The following is a 17,890-nucleotide window of genomic DNA, read 5'->3' on the forward strand; positions in this document are numbered from 1 at the left end:
CCAAATTCGTTTTTTTTAAATCGCTTTCGATTTTTTGGTTTGTTTGGTCGATTTTGATTTTAAATTCTAAAATTTTGATATTTTGGTTTTACATTTTATAATTTCAGTTAACCAAAAAAAAACCCAAACTTATATATTATTTATTATATTATATTATATTATTTATTATTACCCTTATTTAGATTATTTTACCCTTATTTAGAAGTGAGACTTCTAAAGAACGACAAGGGCAAATATGGAATTTTAATATTAACTTTAGGGTAATCTGTAAATTAACTTTCCATGTGCTGTGTATCCACTTTTTCTTTCTTCATCGTTTACAGCGACAGTCTCCAGATGCTCTGAGACTCTTGGCGTTTGGAATCTCTGTTTCGCCTCAAATTTCTCTTCCGTGTTACTGTATTCATTGGCTAGAGTAAGTTTTTCTTCCCCTTCTCCCACAATTTTTCCTCCTAATGTATCCAACTCTTGAAAAAGGACCTATAATGGTAGCTATTTTCATTCTTCATTGGATTTTTAGGTTTGCATATATATCATTAACCCAAGGTAATTTGCTCATGCATGTTTGAAAATAGAAATAAATATGTATCTAGCTTCAAAGTGTTGATCAAGCTTTGGCTTGATTTTCTTTACCGCTCCCCTTTCTCTTCGGATTACCTATTTTTCTCAGACTCGAAAAAGATAATCTTTTTAATGCCATTATCGTCAATTTCTTACTAAATTAGTGGAGCTTGTTAATGCTGCAATTTCAGCTTCATTGATATTTCCTGAATCTTCATCAAGCTGGCATATCTAGAGACCAGAGTACATACCACTAGAGGCCTTGGACGTTGTATGCTCGCTAGCTAAACATCAAGAGAAATTGGAGCGCTAGCTATTCTTTACCAGGTTGTTCTTTACTTTCATTTTTCAAAGATAAGTCCTACTTACTTGTCGAAGTATAGTTTGTCATAGACTTCATTGATAGTGGAACATGTTTGATAAATTGATAGAATTCTGTATTGCCTTGCTTTTTTCCTCTTTTATAGAATAATTCCTTTTTTACTAGATTGGTGAAAACATGAATCAAGTTCTTTTAGCAAGAATGAAGTTGTAAAGGATTTGATTCTTCAATATCATCCACTTACAGATATAGTAATCTTCATATAACATTCTGCACTTTAAAATGATCCTCTGCTGAGTAGAGGCGAAGTTAGGATTTTGAGGTTATGAGTTCTGGATTCTAGAAAAGACAACTTATTGAGTTTTGGGCCAAAGCTACTTCATTTTGTTCAACCTGTGGACAAGCTTGTAGCTCTGCCTCTGCCTCAGAGTATTCTTGAAGCTAAGTTTATTTTTTTTTCCAAGTGTAGAGGATTACTACTCATTTCGGAATGAAATATGCTTAAATGAAACGACATGATTATTCAAAACTCTTATATCCGACCTCCCAACTTGCTCGGGTGGAGGCATAGTCATTGTTGTAGAGGGTTTGATTGCCCTTTTCTATGTTACTTGACTTTTCAAAATTGTTGTTGTTTCACCCGTGCTGGACATGCAACTGGTGACGTTTTTGAAGAGTTCGAGCAGTATAGCTTTCCCTAGGCCTAAAGTTTAAATTCCTTTTACCTGTATCAATGGTCTAATATCAAATAAAGGTGCTTGGCAACAAGTTCAGAATCCAAATTGTGCTCTTGATGTGGACGGACAATAGTTATGTATGTTACTTCGAATAATATGGAATAATAAAGTGTGCATCAGGTCATTTTAAAGTTTGTTTTGACTCCTTGGATCAAATTTTATTAATCTACATAATGGTTTGTCTTAGATTTCCTGAAAAACTTAAACATCCATTTTGTATGTTAAACGAAGTGTTTTAGTGACTTTGATCATACTTCTTAAACAATTTGTCTGTGTGATATGTAAAACGTTCATATGCGAAAACCGTGATAAATTATTTGATTAGTTTCAATAGAAGAATTACAGTCCAAATGTTGTTTATGTTAAAGAATCATTACCTTTTATATTGATGTCTTATACTGCATAATATTATCTTAGTAGTCATAGTATTGCTTTGGTAGTTTCTTCTCCTTTGATTTCTGTTGCTCTCTATTGTTTCATGTACCTCGATTATTGTATTGTAATTTCTGTTTTGTTACTATCTATTATTTTTTGTTATTATCTTATGTTCCTTGTACTTCTGTTATTTCTTTTTCGGGCTTGTTTTTCCTTTAGTCGAGGGTCATTTGGAAACAACTTTGCCGCTTCTAAGATAGTGGTCGGGTAAGGTTTATATACACACTATCATTGTCAGTCCTCACTTTGTAGGTATGTTATTGTTGTTTTATTGATGCAGTTGCCCTTTTAATTGTGGTTCCTAATTTATTGAGTTTTACATGTTGGTCCCCATGTAAGGCATATTTCTGTTGTTAGCAATTCACCTCTAACGCCAGTTGCTCAAATAATTGCTCGGTACCACTCTGTCTGACTTATGTTGCTCAATAATTGCTCGGTACTACTCTGTCTGACTTATGTTGCTCAAATAATTGCTCGGTACTACTCTGTCTGACTTATGTTGCTCAAATAATTGCGATAAGTCAGACAGAGTAGTACCGAGCAATTATTTGAGCAACTGGCGTTAGAGATGAATTGTCTTCTCCTTTTCTTTACTACTTTCTCCATCAATACATGTTCTGCTATATATTGATATTGCATGCATACCAAGGACCATGTAATGATGTACCTAAAATATGTGTGCAGTCTAAAATAAGTTTTCCTACAGTTCCAGTCAATCAAGTTTGCGAATTTGTGAGTAATCAAATCATGTCTGGACATTTCCCATGATGTTTTGAATTGGTACCCAGCGAGCTGGCATACAAGTTGGGTCAATTGGCTTCTCAATTATAATCTATTCGCTCCCACCTCCTCTACACCTCAACCAATGTGGCCCTCCTTTCACCTTATATGTGAACCAATTATTGTCTGAAAAGCCTTATTCTGTAGCCTTATTTTGTACATATATAATTATTGTTGAACATAGATATACAAGTTGGAAGATTGGTATTAAAATCATCAAGTTTGAGCTACATGATGAACATTTCAAGACCAAACATAAGGATATAATATACTAATTTTAAATTGGAAAACTAATATTTATGACAGTGCCATGATGTTTTGAATTGGAAACTGAAATTTAGGATAATAATGTTCTAAATTTTGAACTGAAAAATCCAAACTTAGAATAGCAAAATTCACAATGTTAAGTTTTGATTAATATTTAATACTTTATACTTATAAGTTGCATTTAGAAGTTTTGAAGTGAAAATACATAATTTAGGGATACAATTTCTTGAATTTGAACTGAAAAATTCAACTCATCTGAAATATTAAACTAAGAAAATGAACATGAGGATATAGAATTATGAAATTTTGCACATGAAAAACAGAACTTCAAAACAATATGACTTAAAACTTAAAACTTCAAAATCAGATAGACAAATAGTTGTTTGAAATTTGAGTCAAGGCTAAACAATAAATAATTTATCAATCTTCTAAAAAAGAGTCTAAAAATAACAACCAGATGCCATTTTTCACCTTTAAACTATCTACTTTAATATGTAAATATTGGGCCATGCTAGCACGGGCCATACCTATCTAGTATATATATACTCCCTACGGTCTACAATATAAAAAAGGGAAAACCTTAATTAAATTACTTATAAAGATCTGATTATGTCTCAAGCCCAGTAGCTCACAACCCATATTTAATCTGGCCCAATTTTCCCAAATCTCAAATTGAAAAACTGAAATCCCTGAATTTTTGAGTATCATCGTTGTCTCGCAAGCCTCGACTGATCAGTAACCACGGCTGCCTCTTGTTGATCATCGTCAACTCGTCGTTTGTCTCACAAGTCGACTCGAAGTCTTGACTGACCATTGTCCACTGCTGACTCTCGTCATTGTCTCGCAAGTCGAAGGCTACTGCTCAGTGTTCATTGCTCACCAGTCGACAGTCGTCGGCTCCCAACTCTTATCAGTCATCTGAGCTTGTCGTCTGTCGTTACTTGTTAGTTGTCTAAGTTTGTCTCTCGTTGCTCATTAAAGAGAGACGACAATTTGCCACATTGTTAATAAGTCGAACCATATTTCGGTTAAGAGTTTCCGTTAAATTTTCTTTGGGTCTTAGTTGTAGGATAAAAACCGCCCAATTGAAGGTCAATCACTATTTTGGCAGATTGTGTGTTCATCCCACTTTCACGTTCCAATATAATTCCCAAGGCCGTCGACGCCGCTTTTTGCTGCTTCTGCATCTCTCCCGTTTGCTGCAAAGCTCTCACAGAAAACCCTAATTCCCTACTCCGGAATTGGATAATGGGTAAGGCTGTTTTCTTGGGTTAAATGTTTCAGCCTTTGTTTGTGAAGTTTGTACTTATTTCAGTTTTTTTTTTTGTGATACAGAGAGGAAAAAGTCTCGTAAAGAAGGTAGAAAAGAAGTTCGGACGGCTAAAAAGCATAAGAAGTTTGATTCATGGATCCAACATCAAGTAATTATTTTACTTTTTTCTTTCTTTCTTTCTGATTTCTAATTTATCTGTACTAGTTTTACCGCACGTGATAGCTTCGTCTTTGGATGCATACAACTGTGGAACAGTATCTATACTATATTTGTCCTAATATATTGCGGGAAGTGTCTGTATGCTCCATTGTGTGATAGTTTAGTTAATTTATTTTATACTTTTCACAAACCTAGAAAACATGAAAGCAGTGCCAGATTTCGGATAATAGAGTATTAGTAACAAGTTTGATCTCTTTGAAAGTTAATTATCAGTTTGAATGTTAAATAGTAGAATACTTTGTTCTCTTGAGTTATTAGTTGAGTATATATTTGGGAATAATATAGGTGATTGAACTGTTATAAATTATACGCTAGTGAACTTACAACTTTTTTCGGAAGAGCAAAAATTCACTGAAAGTTAAGCAAAAGTTAATTTCTGATTTGCGGGCCTTGGTTCTGTGCAAATTGGAAGTAATGCATACCACAGTAGATTGTGTAGCGAGTAAGCCTCTAACATTATTAGTTCTGCTCCTAAGTTTAATGTCTAATAGGTTACGTATTATTTTTGACAAGGATGAAGTATTCTTAAAGCATTCCAACAAAATTAAATAGACCCTGGCAATGAAGTTGAATGTTTGTCTGTATTCTTCATTCGATTAAATGTGTCATCTATTGGATTTGTTAGGGGTTAATTGTTCAAAAGTTTAATCTATTTCATTTTGGTTTGCAATTAAGTTTAATATATAGTGTAAGTTTTTTTATAAATACTGGTCACACCTTTTCTTGTTTGTATCAAGGTTGTACTCAATTTCGTAACATTAAATTGTCAGGCTTTATCCGATTCAGACATAAAACTTCTGCACGTTGTTCTCTATCAGAAACTTCAAACCTTATGTTTTACCTAAAAAAATGGCTGAATCTTTTAAACTTTTAGTTTATATGTTTTCGTTATTCATGCCGTTTTAATTTGGTGCAAATTGTTCGTTTGATTGTTCTACACATGTAAGTAATGGGTAATCTTCTTCCACCAATGGGGAACCAATTTTGTAGTTGCATTTGGTGACTTGAGTAATCATTGTTTTTCCTCCTAACTCGATTAATGATTTTTAACTATCGTGAGAAACACACACGTAGTGGGGTTGTGTGTGTTTGTGTTAGAAATACTCCACCTTTGTATTTTTGGGAAGGAGGTAGCATCCATTTGAGACTAAGAAGCAATAATTAGGTGTGAGCGAATCAAAGTATATGTACGACTTCAATCCATAAAAATGAGTAAGTGATATCATAGAGCTATGTAATGCACGCATGCGGTTGCCTTGTCTTGAGATTCATGCAACTGTGCAATACTATTCATACTATATTTGTCATAATATATCACTGTGATTGTCTGCATACTCCATTATATGTGATTTAACTGTAATTGTATTCATACTCTATATGTTTGTGTTGTGGGGCTTTACAATCTTTGCCTTTGTGGCATCAAAAATTTCTACTTGTGGTATTTCGGATGAAAGGTTTGTTGGACTATTGATGTCAAAATAAGTCTTATAGTATTAAAAATTGGTGTAATAGATGTTTTAACGCTCTAATTTTCATAATTCATATTGAATCGGGTAATAATATACATTCATTCGCTAAGAAGGAGATGAAACTAAGAAGATACATGCATTCGTTTACTTGGAGACAAAACTCAATGCACTGTTACACTTGGCAATTTCTCTACTTTACACCCTAGATTTTATTTAAGCAGATACTTTTGTTTTTGGCATAAGGTCTAACTATTACCATCCATGATAAAGCACATAATTCAACTTGACATGATTTTCTTTCCTGTCAATTGCTTCTGTTTTTGGTCGTAGCAAACACAAAAAACCCGGAGAACGTTGCCAAATTCAAAACCAACACACACAGTGCATTCACGGAAAGATAGCCAAGTCCAAAGGCATGAACATTTTCACTCCTTAAATTCAAAGAAAGACTTGGACACTTCTCCACGGGTGGTTGATTCTAAGGCTGACAATAGGAGTTTGAAAAGGACAGATTCCCGAAATAAAAATTCGATGGCCACTATAGAGCTCGATATTGAAGTTAAGAATGACTTGCAGGCATCTCCACGGTTGGAGTCTTCTAAGGTGGAAAATAGGAGTTTGAAAAGGAAACATGCCTCAAATAAAAATTCAAAGACAATGTTTATGGAGTATCTTGAAATGGAAAAGGAGGGAGACGCTATCTCTGCGGACGTAGATCTGAGATTGGAGAGGAAACTCGCTAAGAAACTCAAGGTGAAGAATGAGAAATTGCAAGGAGATGATGATATTGATATGTTACTTGAAGGGATTCCTTCTGTAGTTGACTGTAACAGTCAATTGAACGAATCTCTGGAGGGTACTGATGCTGACACTTCGCACAAGAAACTGAAAAAGAAGACAATGGATGAAGTTTTAGATGGTAAACTGGTTTCTGAGGATGGAAAGTTTAATCCTTCATGTGTTAGCTATGTTGAGCATGTCGACACAGATTTACAGACCAAACAAAAAGAGTCAAAAAAGATGAAAAGAAAGAAGACAAAGTTTGAAGAGCTTCTTGCAACTGAAATGCGTGGACAGGATATCTCAGCAGATGAGGATCTGGCTTTGGAAAGGAAGCTTGCGAAGAAGCTCAAGGTGAAGAGAGGGAAATTACTTGGGGATGACGATGATATCAATAATTTATTTGAGGGAATTCCTTCACTTCTGGATTCTTTTGAGGATGAAAATACACAACTTGTTGGAGAAGCACCTCGAAAGCGTGATAAGAGCTCCTCAAATGAAAGATCTAAAGAGAAAAGATATAATAAAGAAGCGCAGGGAGAAGATCACGATCAAGAGGAAGAGCAGAAAGCTGAGAGCACTCCATACTGTACAGATGTGAAGGCAGCAGCTGGATCTGCTGCCAAAGAAAATGCAAAATATGTTGCTCCTCGCCTCAGGTCATGCTTGGGAAATGATTCGGAAGAGTTCGCTCAAATTCGTCGACGACTAAGAGGTATTAAATTTGGAACACTTGCATTCATTTTGCTGGACTTGGAAACCTTTTTTTTTTGTTTTGCAAAATGATCTATGTTTCTTGCACCTGAGGACCATTAAAAGAATCAATTTCTTTCAGGTCTTCTGAATAGGATGTCCGAGGCTAATGTGGAATCGATCACAAGTGAAATTTCCACGATCTACCAGGTATGATTTGTTCTCATCCAATATTCTGACTGATTTCTTATCTGAAAATTCTATCACCTAATGCACTGTCCACAATAATGTTTCTTTTGATTGTTTCTACGATTCAAACTAGTAATTTATATTGAAATACCTTTTGTTGGTGTATTTCTTGAGGTTTCAGATTATGATTCTTATTTTTTTGCCCCTACTACTTTATTGACTCAGTAGGTCTGATACAATTGTTAGTGACTTGTCTGAGTGCATTCATCAATTTGAAAGTTGGATCTGTTAATTTGTGTGATTCAGCATTGAGAATACCAAGATCATTTACATTGCTTTCTGTCATTTTTACTGTTATCACTTATGGCCATTATGTTCAGATATCTTTAAATATTTATACTTGCTTCTCAGGAATACTTGTCTTGTACTGACATATTGAGATTTGTTTATTAGTCTCTTGATCACCACAGCATACCTTTTCTGACCAATGTGACTATACCTCAAAAATAATTGTTTTCTTGTTCTATTGTTGTAAATTAAAAATCAACTTACTTGGATTAACGCCTAAAATTATCGTTTCCCCCTTGGCAGACTGTTGGTCGCACTTTTGGTTCTCAGATTATCAATGAAGAGGTTCTGGCATCATGTTCTAGAGGTCCGCGTGGCAATGAGCAGTAAGAATTTACCTCGTCTTTTATCTGAAGACAACTTATCCTGTCTAATTTTCTACAGAAAACTTATTTTTGAATAATTTCTCTAGAGACAACAGTTAATTTGAATCTGGAACTGGTGTTAGCTTAATTTTCTTGCAATATCTATTGTCTAACCCGCAAAGTTACCAAGTTCAAAAAAATCTTCTGTCTAACACGCTAACGTTGCTTCAAGATGCTTGTTTCCTAACAAGGGTTTCACAGAAGCTAAGTGGAACAATTTTTGAGTCTTTGACAGTAATGCTAATCAAAATTTTGTTTCTCAAAGCATTTTATTGAAGATGGACCTTAATCTGCAAATCAGAGAATTCTTATTTGATGTTTTGAGAGGCAAAACAATTTGCTGCTGATCTATGATATATTTTAATTCTTTCAGCTTATTCTGACCTGCAGAAGGTCCACAGCTGTTGGCACTTTTACTAGTACTCCTTGAGTCAGTGCTGTATTATCTTTTTTTTAATGGGAAGGTAGAGAATCTTATAAAGGTACCAAGAAGGTACTCCAAAAAGTACATCAGAAAGGGTAACATCCTTCTAAATATTGAAGGAGCACAAAAGATCTAATAGCGATAGAAAATCAGATACAGGAGCCTTCCTATACCATAGGTACATATTTTTTAAGCACCTAGATTTGACCTGTTGAATACTGTCCTCCTTGTCCTCAAAACACCTACTGTCCTTCCCATCCAAGTGAACCAGAAAAAGCAAGCAGCCAAGCAGGGATAGCAATCCAGTAATACCTGTTATCATTTGATGTAGACTGTTTGTACCAGCTGCATTGGGGAAGTTTTATGCATCCTGGCATGACCCAGTGAACACCAAAAATGGTAGGAAACATGGTCCAGATATGTCTAGTAAAAGCACAATGGAGAAGAAGTTGATTCACAGATTCAATTGCTTCTAAGCAACTCTTGGTGTAGCAATTGTTTTTCAGATAGTCCTCCATGACCAACCATTTTGAGTGACTCCTGTACTTCCCAGGAGATTTTTATAGCACGGTTTGGCAGTGAACGTGCCATCCTTCTGAAACTTCCACCATATTAAGTAACTTATGGATGATTGATGGAGATAGTTTCCAATTTCTGAAAAAGTTATTCATGTCTTCGACTTCCAATCATATAAATTATTTTCAGGAACAGATTCCACCCTCCATTAAAATAACAGTCTTCCACAGTGCTGTATTGGTTTGTACTGATTGCATACAGGTCTGGGATCTGTTCTTTCAATGGAATATCATCTAACCACCTATACATTTTCAGTTTCTTCCATTGCCAATTTTCTGCTTACACAGCCAAAGATCTCTTCCCAGAGGTTCCTGATGTGTTTCCGGCTTAAACACCATAGGCTCCTCTAACAATATTCGTGCACCACTCAATTCTTCCATATTTTCAGACACAACATCTTTCCATTGATCATTACCGTTATCATGAAACCTCCTTTCAGTATGAGATTCCTATTTTGTAGCTGCAGAAATTTTTGCCCGCAAGCCTCCAGATTTCTTGTCTCTATTAATAATACTCCATTTTGCACTAATGGATCTGCTTCTGGTCCTGATTTTCCTCCCGCAGGAATTTCTTCTTATTCTGTCCAATTTCCTTTCCACACTCTTGGGCGTGGGAAAAAAGGACATCATATGTGTGGGGATTCCATCCAATACACTATTAATCAGCTTCAACCTGCCTCTAAATGAGATGAACTGCTTCTTCTAGGGTGCCAATTTTCTTTCACACTTCTCTATCACCCCTTGCCACACATTAGCATCTTTTGCACCCAAAAAGGCATTCCAAGATATGTTGTGGGGAAACTCTCAACTTTGCAAAATAATATTGTAGCCAGCTTGTGAATAACAGGGTCTGCAACTCTGCATTAACAGAAAATATGCTATTCTTTGCCAATTCACATGCAAATAGCTTCAAAAGCTAGAATAATTGCTTTCAGATGAAGTAGTTGCTCCTCCTCTGCACTCTGCAGTACAAACCAGCAAAGTTTCGTCAGTGTAAAGGATATGAGGGACTTCAACTTTGTTGCCATTTCTGCCTTGAATGTTAAAACCTTCTACCCACTTAACTTCTGTAGCCTTCCTTAGCATTAGACGTTAAGATTCCAAGGACAGAATGAACAGGTATGGTGAGAGTGCATTGCCTTGTCTTAAATCCTTATGTGTAGGGAAGTAATCTTCACGCAAGCCATTGGGAATAATAGATATTCTGACAGTGGAGATACAATACTTGATCAATTGTATCCATTATGCTCCAAACCCATGGAATCCATAAGCTTGAGGAGGAAATCCCACTTAACACTGTCGAAAGCTTTCTCATATCTTATTTACATACAACCCCAGATTTCTCCCCTTCTGATAATGGTGTAAACACTTATTAGCAACCAGCACAGCATTTGCCAATTGCTTCCCTTTGATAAATGCATTTTGTTTACTTGTTACAAGCTTGCTAATAACCACTTTCAATCTTCCTGTAAGCACCTATGAAACAATTTTCTCCTGCAGGCTTATAGGCCTGGAATCTTTTATTTCCACTGCTCCTTTCTTCTTGGGATTGGGAGTAATAAATGTAGCATATGAACTTCTCTTCATTCTGCCTTCCGGATGAAACTGTTCCAAAGTTTTAAAGATGCATCCCTTAGGATATGCCAACATCTTTGGAAAAAGGCCATCTGATATCCACGACACATCTTTTGGGGAAGGCCATCTGAAACCCAATCCTCAAATAGCAGCTAGCTCCTTATTGGCGACAATGAGCGCGATCTTAACGGAAAACCCGAGGAAGAAGAGGACCCTTGTCAGTTGGTGCTTTATGTGCAAGAGTAAGGGTGAGCATGTAGATCATCTACTATTGTATTGTAAAGTGGCTAATAGATTATGGAGGGTGGCCCTTTAATTTGTTTGGGATGCAATGGGTGATGCCGACCTCTGTGAAGGAGGCTTTGCAAAGTTGGACTCTTATGATAGAGAAGAAAGACCCATGTGCATGGAGAGTGCCCCCCTTAGCAATCATGTGGTTATTTGGAAAGAGAGAAATAGAAGGGCTTTTGAAGGAGTGGAGCAAGCTTTTTTCAATTTGCAAAGTAGTTTTTGGTCTCTAGTTTCCTTTTGGTGTACTTTCGAGGTCCCTCTATGTATAGAGGATTGGACCTCTTTTGTTGAGAACCATATTATGGCGTAGGTCCTCTTTTTTGGTATATGGATTGTATGCAAGGTTCCCACAATATAAAATTATTTACCGTATCAAAAAAATCAGCCAGCTCTTTCCAAAGAGTTTTCCTTGCTTTCCTTTACATGGCGCATAGAATCGAGTAAAGGTCATTCCAGCTACACACTTTTATCGTCTTTTTAAAATCTAGGATGCTTCCTTCCTCGGCTACCACTTTTGAGTCATTAGCATAGTTGGTGTCCAATGGTAATACGTTAGTGTTCTCTTTCATTATGCTCTGGGTAATATTAATTTTCTTATGTAATGGCTGGTTGTAGATTAGTAAATATCATAAGTGGATGGCTTATCAGAGTATGCACCTTCTTTGAGTTTGTCATCCACTATTTATTTCCTTTTCTAACACTTGAACTTGAACACCGGCGATGACTAACTATCTAGTTGTTAGTTACTATCCTCTTAGTGTTGGTGTGTTTCTGTCATAGCTGGTATACTTGAAGTTTCTATCTAATGCATAATTTTATGCACTCACACATATTTCTTTTACTTTCTGTATAAAAGGTATGCAGCAGTTTTTGCTGCTTTTGTTGCTGGCATGGCATGTTTGGTTGGGATGGACTTTGGCGCAAAACTTCTGGCATCTATGGCTAAATGTTTTGAGGTATTGACACATTTACAAGTGGTAATTTTATGGATTGAACACTTACATTCGAATAAAAGGAGAAGTAATTTTATCTAGGGAGCAATTAATCTTCTTTTAGTCGATGTAATATGTTCTGATATTTTCTCAAAAAAAATTGTTCTGTTATAATTACTTGCCCCGTCTCATATAACATTGACAGAAATAAATTTTACAATGTTAATTAACTTGTTGTATGTTTTATTTAGGATGAGTATCAGAATGAAGATAACCTCTCTGTTAGGAACCTGACACTTCTGCTCTCATACTTGTACACTTTTGGAGTTTGCTCAAGGTAAGCACTGTATTTGAATTGACTACTCTCTGACTTGGATTGTTAGGTGGATAACCTTGGCATAGTACATATGCCTACATATCTCCTTTGTCTTCTATGGTGCTTTCCTTATATATGATTTCTGGTCTAAATTCTAATATCAGAATTACTTAATGCATATAATTCACTAATCCAGACAAGTCCTCCATAATTGCTTCCTGAAAAGAGCAACGTGGAGAAATATGGCTGTTATACTTATAACGTTATACACGTAAAGCAAATGTCTTACTCTTTGTCTCCCTCTAACCCTTCCTCACAAAAAAAGAACAAATGGCAGCGGAAAAGCGGCAACATTGACAGACTTATCTCCTCCCCACCTCTTTCCCTTCCTTGCATGCCTTGTGTGTGCTACCTTAATAATTTATGAAAGTAACAAAAAGGAGAATACCATCTTACTTGGCTCTCAAAACAGTAACCACAACTGCAGTGAATTTTGGTAACTTCTGTCCTCTTTTTTTTTTTTTTAATTATTATTTATATTTTAATCATGATATGAATCCTTGTAGAAGCAAGAACACTAATCTACAGCTAATTTCATATATTTGAACCCTCATTAATTTAATTATATTTCTTATGCTTCTTAGTGACTTGATATATGATTTCCTGGTGACATTGAGCAAGAGACTGACAGAAGTGGATGTTTCTACCATATTGACAGTGCTTCAAGGTAATAAATTTACCTTCAAGACTTTGTCTTTCTTTGTTGGAATGATCAGTCATCCAAGTATTGTCTCCTTCTTTACTCCTGCCCCATGTCTGTTCCCTATTCCTGAGAAATTTCAACAAATTATTCATGGGTTGCTAGGTGCTGTTAATTCAAGGCCTCAACTTATTCCCCTTCATCCCTTGTAGCATATGGTTTTTCTTTTCAACACACAAATAAGTTGTTTTTCTAAATCAGGCAATTAATTTCTAATTTAAAAAAGAAACTTGTGTTTTGCTAACTTTTGTATGCTTCAAATGTGACACTAAGCCAGTGCAATAGGCATAATTACAGGTTGTGCAATCCCTCTATTGTGTCTAACATTCCATCTACATCATTTACAATAACCAGATTGCACCAAGATTCTTTTCCAATTCTGACTAGTCTGAATATTGAAGGATTATTCGTATGTGCTTTTACTGAACAGCTTGTGGGATGAAATTGAGAGGTGATGATCCCGTTGGCATGAAGAACTTTATAGTTAGCGTTCAGAATAGGGTGAATGAATTGAAATCCTCATCTGGGGAAGGACAATCAAACAGTATGGGGAAAAGGGTATGTTAATGCTTTCTTATGCAGATTGCTTCTTATTCTGTCTCTGCTAACCACATAATTTCTGGAACCACATTAATCTATATTTTCATGTACTTGTTTTGTGACAGATGGAATTCATGCTTGAGATGATATGTGATATCAAAAACAATAAAAAAAGGATGAAGGAGGACACCTTGCAGCTTACCCGAATAAAGAAATGGCTACAACAGGTGCTTGTTGGATTCAGCTGTTTTGGTCAAATAATTATCTATTGGCACAATATAATCATTTGATTTGGGGTGCCCTTGTAAGGTTGTTTTCATCTATCTTATAAAATAGACACGGTAGTCTTCCTCAGGAAATAATAAAGATAGGTTTTGACCAGTCACACAACACTCTCCTTCAATTGCAACCGAGTTAGAATTTGAAGATTAAAAAAATGAAATAACCATAAACTATACCTTGAGATTGCTATGGAAAGTTGTGTGAATTAAGCAAGCATTGAATGTTCTACTCCTCTTCTTATTGTTATGGGTGTAATTGTCTCTTATCAGTGTTTATATGAGATATTGGAGAATGGTTGGCCCCTCGGATGGGATTAGGCTTAGGGGCTTTCTAGTTTTCTCCTACAAATTCTCAATTCTCTAACTTGCTTTCACTCTCCAATTGCCAAATTATCACTTGTTATGTATGGTTAACCAAATCCTTTACTGCTTCATTCGAGACAGAAGTTGATTCCTTTGAATGATGGGTGTCTTTTATTTATTGAGAAAAAAGGTATGTTTTATCCCTTCATTTGTTAGGGACGATCACTCTTCTAAGGTATAGTTAATAGAAAGCTCTTCTTTCTGAGCCAGTATCTAGATGGTTCAACTGATCCCCCCTCCCCCCTCTCTTCTCGTGTCTTTATTTTCGGAACAACAAATTTAGTTCTTGCTTATGAGTACTAAAAGATCTCATGTTTTACCTACTGTATCCGATAGGTTAATTAAATCCCTATGTGGGATTTTTGGGAAATTGTTTAAATGCTCCTGGACTGATGTTTACTCTTGATTCTTAACAAGATATTCAATCAAGAAGTATAATCCACATATTACGTCCAATCTTTATTGCACTTAAATGCAAAATTTGGTGCGTTGTGTTGAAGATAGCGTTTTAAATCTAGTGAAAATGTGCTGGCTTTCACACTAGCGGAACTAATACATATACATTTGTTGATCAAGTAATACAATTGCAGAACACTATTTTTGCAAGATTCGGTAGTTCTGCGGAAGATAAACATGGAGGGCCAAAGATGTTATAGTACATAAGTTTCACTACTATGCTTTTGTTATTTCGATAGATAAAAACAATAAATGATGGTAGTTAGCTGCCAAATTCCATGAAATTTGAAATTCCTTAGATCCTCACTCTACATTGTCTCATCATTTCTATCATCCTTAGCATGCTAATCTCTTCTTGTTTTGTGCTTCGGGTAATCTTACTTGCAGCTCAGAGTAGTTGATATATTGATTCGAGGGCTAAAGTGGAGCAAGCTGATTGATCCTGACAAGAGAGGCCAGTGGTGGATGTCTGGGAATATTGATTCCACAACTGATGTTCAAGATGTTGCCAGCACAATTGATTTGGAGGTCACTGAGGCTCAAAAGATGCTCCAGCTTGCTGCTGCTCAGAGGATGAATACTGATGCAAGAAGGGCAATTTTCTGCGTAATAATGAGTGGGGAGGACTATATTGATGCATTTGAGAAACTTCTAAGATTGGATTTGCAAGGCAAGCAGGTTGGCACCTGTTGGTTGAATTCCCTGCTATTCATTGTTGTGCTTCCGGTGTGCAAATTCTTTAATATTTATACATGCAGGATAGGGAAATCATGAGAGTTTTGGTAGAATGCTGTTTACAGGAGAAAGCTTTTAACAAATACTATTGTGCTCTAGCTTCCAAGTTATGCAGCCATGATAAAAACAATAAGTTCACCCTGCAGGTATGCCTTCTGCTCAAATGCATCTTGGGAAGTTATGTTACACGGTCTTCTGCACTCGGCAAAGCTAGGGGACAAAAAGTTTATTTATTACATTCCGTGATTTCTAGAAAGGGAAAAACTACATCTCGGGTGTATTTAGTATGATTGGAAAATATTTTTCAATTTTCTCATGTTTGGTTGGTCAAGATATTATAGAAAACATTTTCTGTAGGAAATTAGGAAAAGGACTTCATTTCTAGTAGTAGGGAAAACAAGTTTCATAAGTGGAATTCCACACTAATTGTCTCCTCCACAGTCACGCCCCTCCTCCACACCATAGTGATTGTCTAAATTATATATAAATATTCTTGGGACAATATTTTCTGCTTGCTTAACAAACACCAGAAAATAAGTAAAAGACCATTTATTTTAAATATTTTCCCTCATACAAATACACCCCTCATCTTGTCACATGTCAGGAAAAGGAGAAGAGGAAAAGACAAATGAAGTGCTTCTTACACTATATGAACAGTGCAATTTCTTGTGATTTCTGTTTCCTGCTTGCATTTGATGCAATTGAAGTTCAAAAGTCAATTTCTGACCTGTGACACAAGTTAATAGTGGGTTAAATTGAGACATCCTGGTGGTTCAAGAATTTTCTTGGCACATAAAATTATATTTTGAAATCATATTCTCTCACACACCATTGGTCCTTGTTTTCCCTTTTTAACAGAGTGGCCAAAATCATTATGCTCTGAGAATCATCTGATATATGGTACTCACATATTATTTGAGATCATATACTCATTTTAGCAATGGAAGATGAATTTGAGAGACTATATACAGACAGTTCTCTCTCTACACCATTGGTTCTCGTATCCCTTTTTATTGGGGTGGTCAGAATTATCATGCTCGAGAATCATTTGAAATATGGTACTCGCATGAACTGATGTTTGCACCCAAGAAAATTGCATGCGCTAACCTTCTAAAAGTAGTGCAATTTTATTAAGTATGTTTAGTTCCAAAAGCACTGTATTATACTTATCTCAAAACCATAACCATGCTAATCCATTGTTACTTGCAGTACTGTCTGTGGGATCATTTCAAGGAGCTTGATCAGATGCAGCTGATCAGATCAATGCACCTATCCAAGTTTGTCGCAGAGATGGTTGCTTCTTTTAGCCTTTCACTTGCTGTATTGAAGGCTGTTGATCTCAGTGATTCTTCACAATTGACTCCAAAAAGAATCATGCACTTCCGGATGCTATTTGAGAACATCATGGAGTTTCCTGAAAAGCTTGTCTGGAACATTTTTACTCGAATTGCTCTTTTGCCAGAGTATGAATCACTTCGTGATGGGATTGTCTTCTTTATCCGCAAGTATGTCATTGACAGCCAAAAGTGTCTGGCAGATAAATTCAAGATTGCAAAGAAGGCTCTTAACAATGTTGAAGGAGTCATTATGTGAGTCTTTGCATGATGTATTCGAGATTCAGGATTTTGCAGGAATGGTTATTGTTGTTGGAACAACAGAAACCCAGTTTTGAGGTTGAGTAATGGGCAACTCTTGCCATAGTATTCTATGTACTTTTATTACATGCATTGTAAGTGAACATTATTTAGGGCCTTGGGGATTTGGGTGCTATTGCAACTCTACTGTAATTTCATTAGTTAAATTTGACGTCTTCTTTTTAATTAATATTTTGGGAATTAATTAAATACTGTGAATTTTCTTGTTTCATGGCAAAAATGGTTGTCCCTTAGCTTCTGGCTTTGTATGATGGATTATTTGGAGGTAAAGAAATGCAAGAGTTTTTATTTTGGGGTTTACAACAAATACAATATCATTATTAACCTTAAACTTAAGGGGTCGTTTGGTTTGTGTGATAGGATAGGTTGGGATATTCCATGGTTTTGGATGGTTCATAGAATTATTTTATCACGCCTTCTATACGGAATAACTTATTCTAGAATAAAATAATTTCGTGATATATTCCAAGATTTATTATCTTTATATATCACCAATTAAACAAATCAGAGTATTCATTTGCTTAGTCTTTGGTGCAACAAAGATATACC

General features: G+C 35.8%; 1 protein-coding gene across 1 annotated transcript; it reads left to right on the forward strand.

Moving 5' to 3' along the window:
- The first annotated feature begins 4,335 nt into the window (after window positions 1-4,335).
- Window positions 4,336-17,525, forward strand: LOC125813683 (uncharacterized). Its single transcript, XM_049493134.1, has 13 exons — window positions 4,336-4,354; window positions 4,438-4,523; window positions 6,394-7,558; window positions 7,679-7,746; window positions 8,317-8,399; window positions 12,160-12,259; window positions 12,487-12,572; window positions 13,196-13,278; window positions 13,742-13,869; window positions 13,977-14,078; window positions 15,339-15,629; window positions 15,710-15,832; window positions 16,896-17,525. The coding sequence occupies exons 1-13, from the start codon at window positions 4,351-4,353 to the stop codon at window positions 17,277-17,279; spliced, it is 2,703 nt and encodes a 900-aa protein (XP_049349091.1). The 5' UTR covers window positions 4,336-4,350; the 3' UTR covers window positions 17,280-17,525.
- Window positions 17,526-17,890: the final 365 nt, after the last annotated feature.

This window comes from Solanum verrucosum, unplaced genomic scaffold, assembly GCF_900185275.1.
Source record: "Solanum verrucosum unplaced genomic scaffold, falcon-dt-bn FXZP01000205.1, whole genome shotgun sequence".
NCBI lineage: Eukaryota > Viridiplantae > Streptophyta > Magnoliopsida > Solanales > Solanaceae > Solanum > Solanum verrucosum.

What these genes read in the sequence shown, in the direction of transcription:
- LOC125813683 (XM_049493134.1), top strand. An exon ending in GGTCCGCGTGGCAATGAGCA is followed by an intron (nt 8,400 to 12,159) that starts GTAAGAATTTAC and finishes TCTGTATAAAAG; the next exon opens with GTATGCAGCAGTTTTTGCTG. An exon ending in ACAATAAGTTCACCCTGCAG is followed by an intron (nt 15,833 to 16,895) that starts GTATGCCTTCTG and finishes TGTTACTTGCAG; the next exon opens with TACTGTCTGTGGGATCATTT.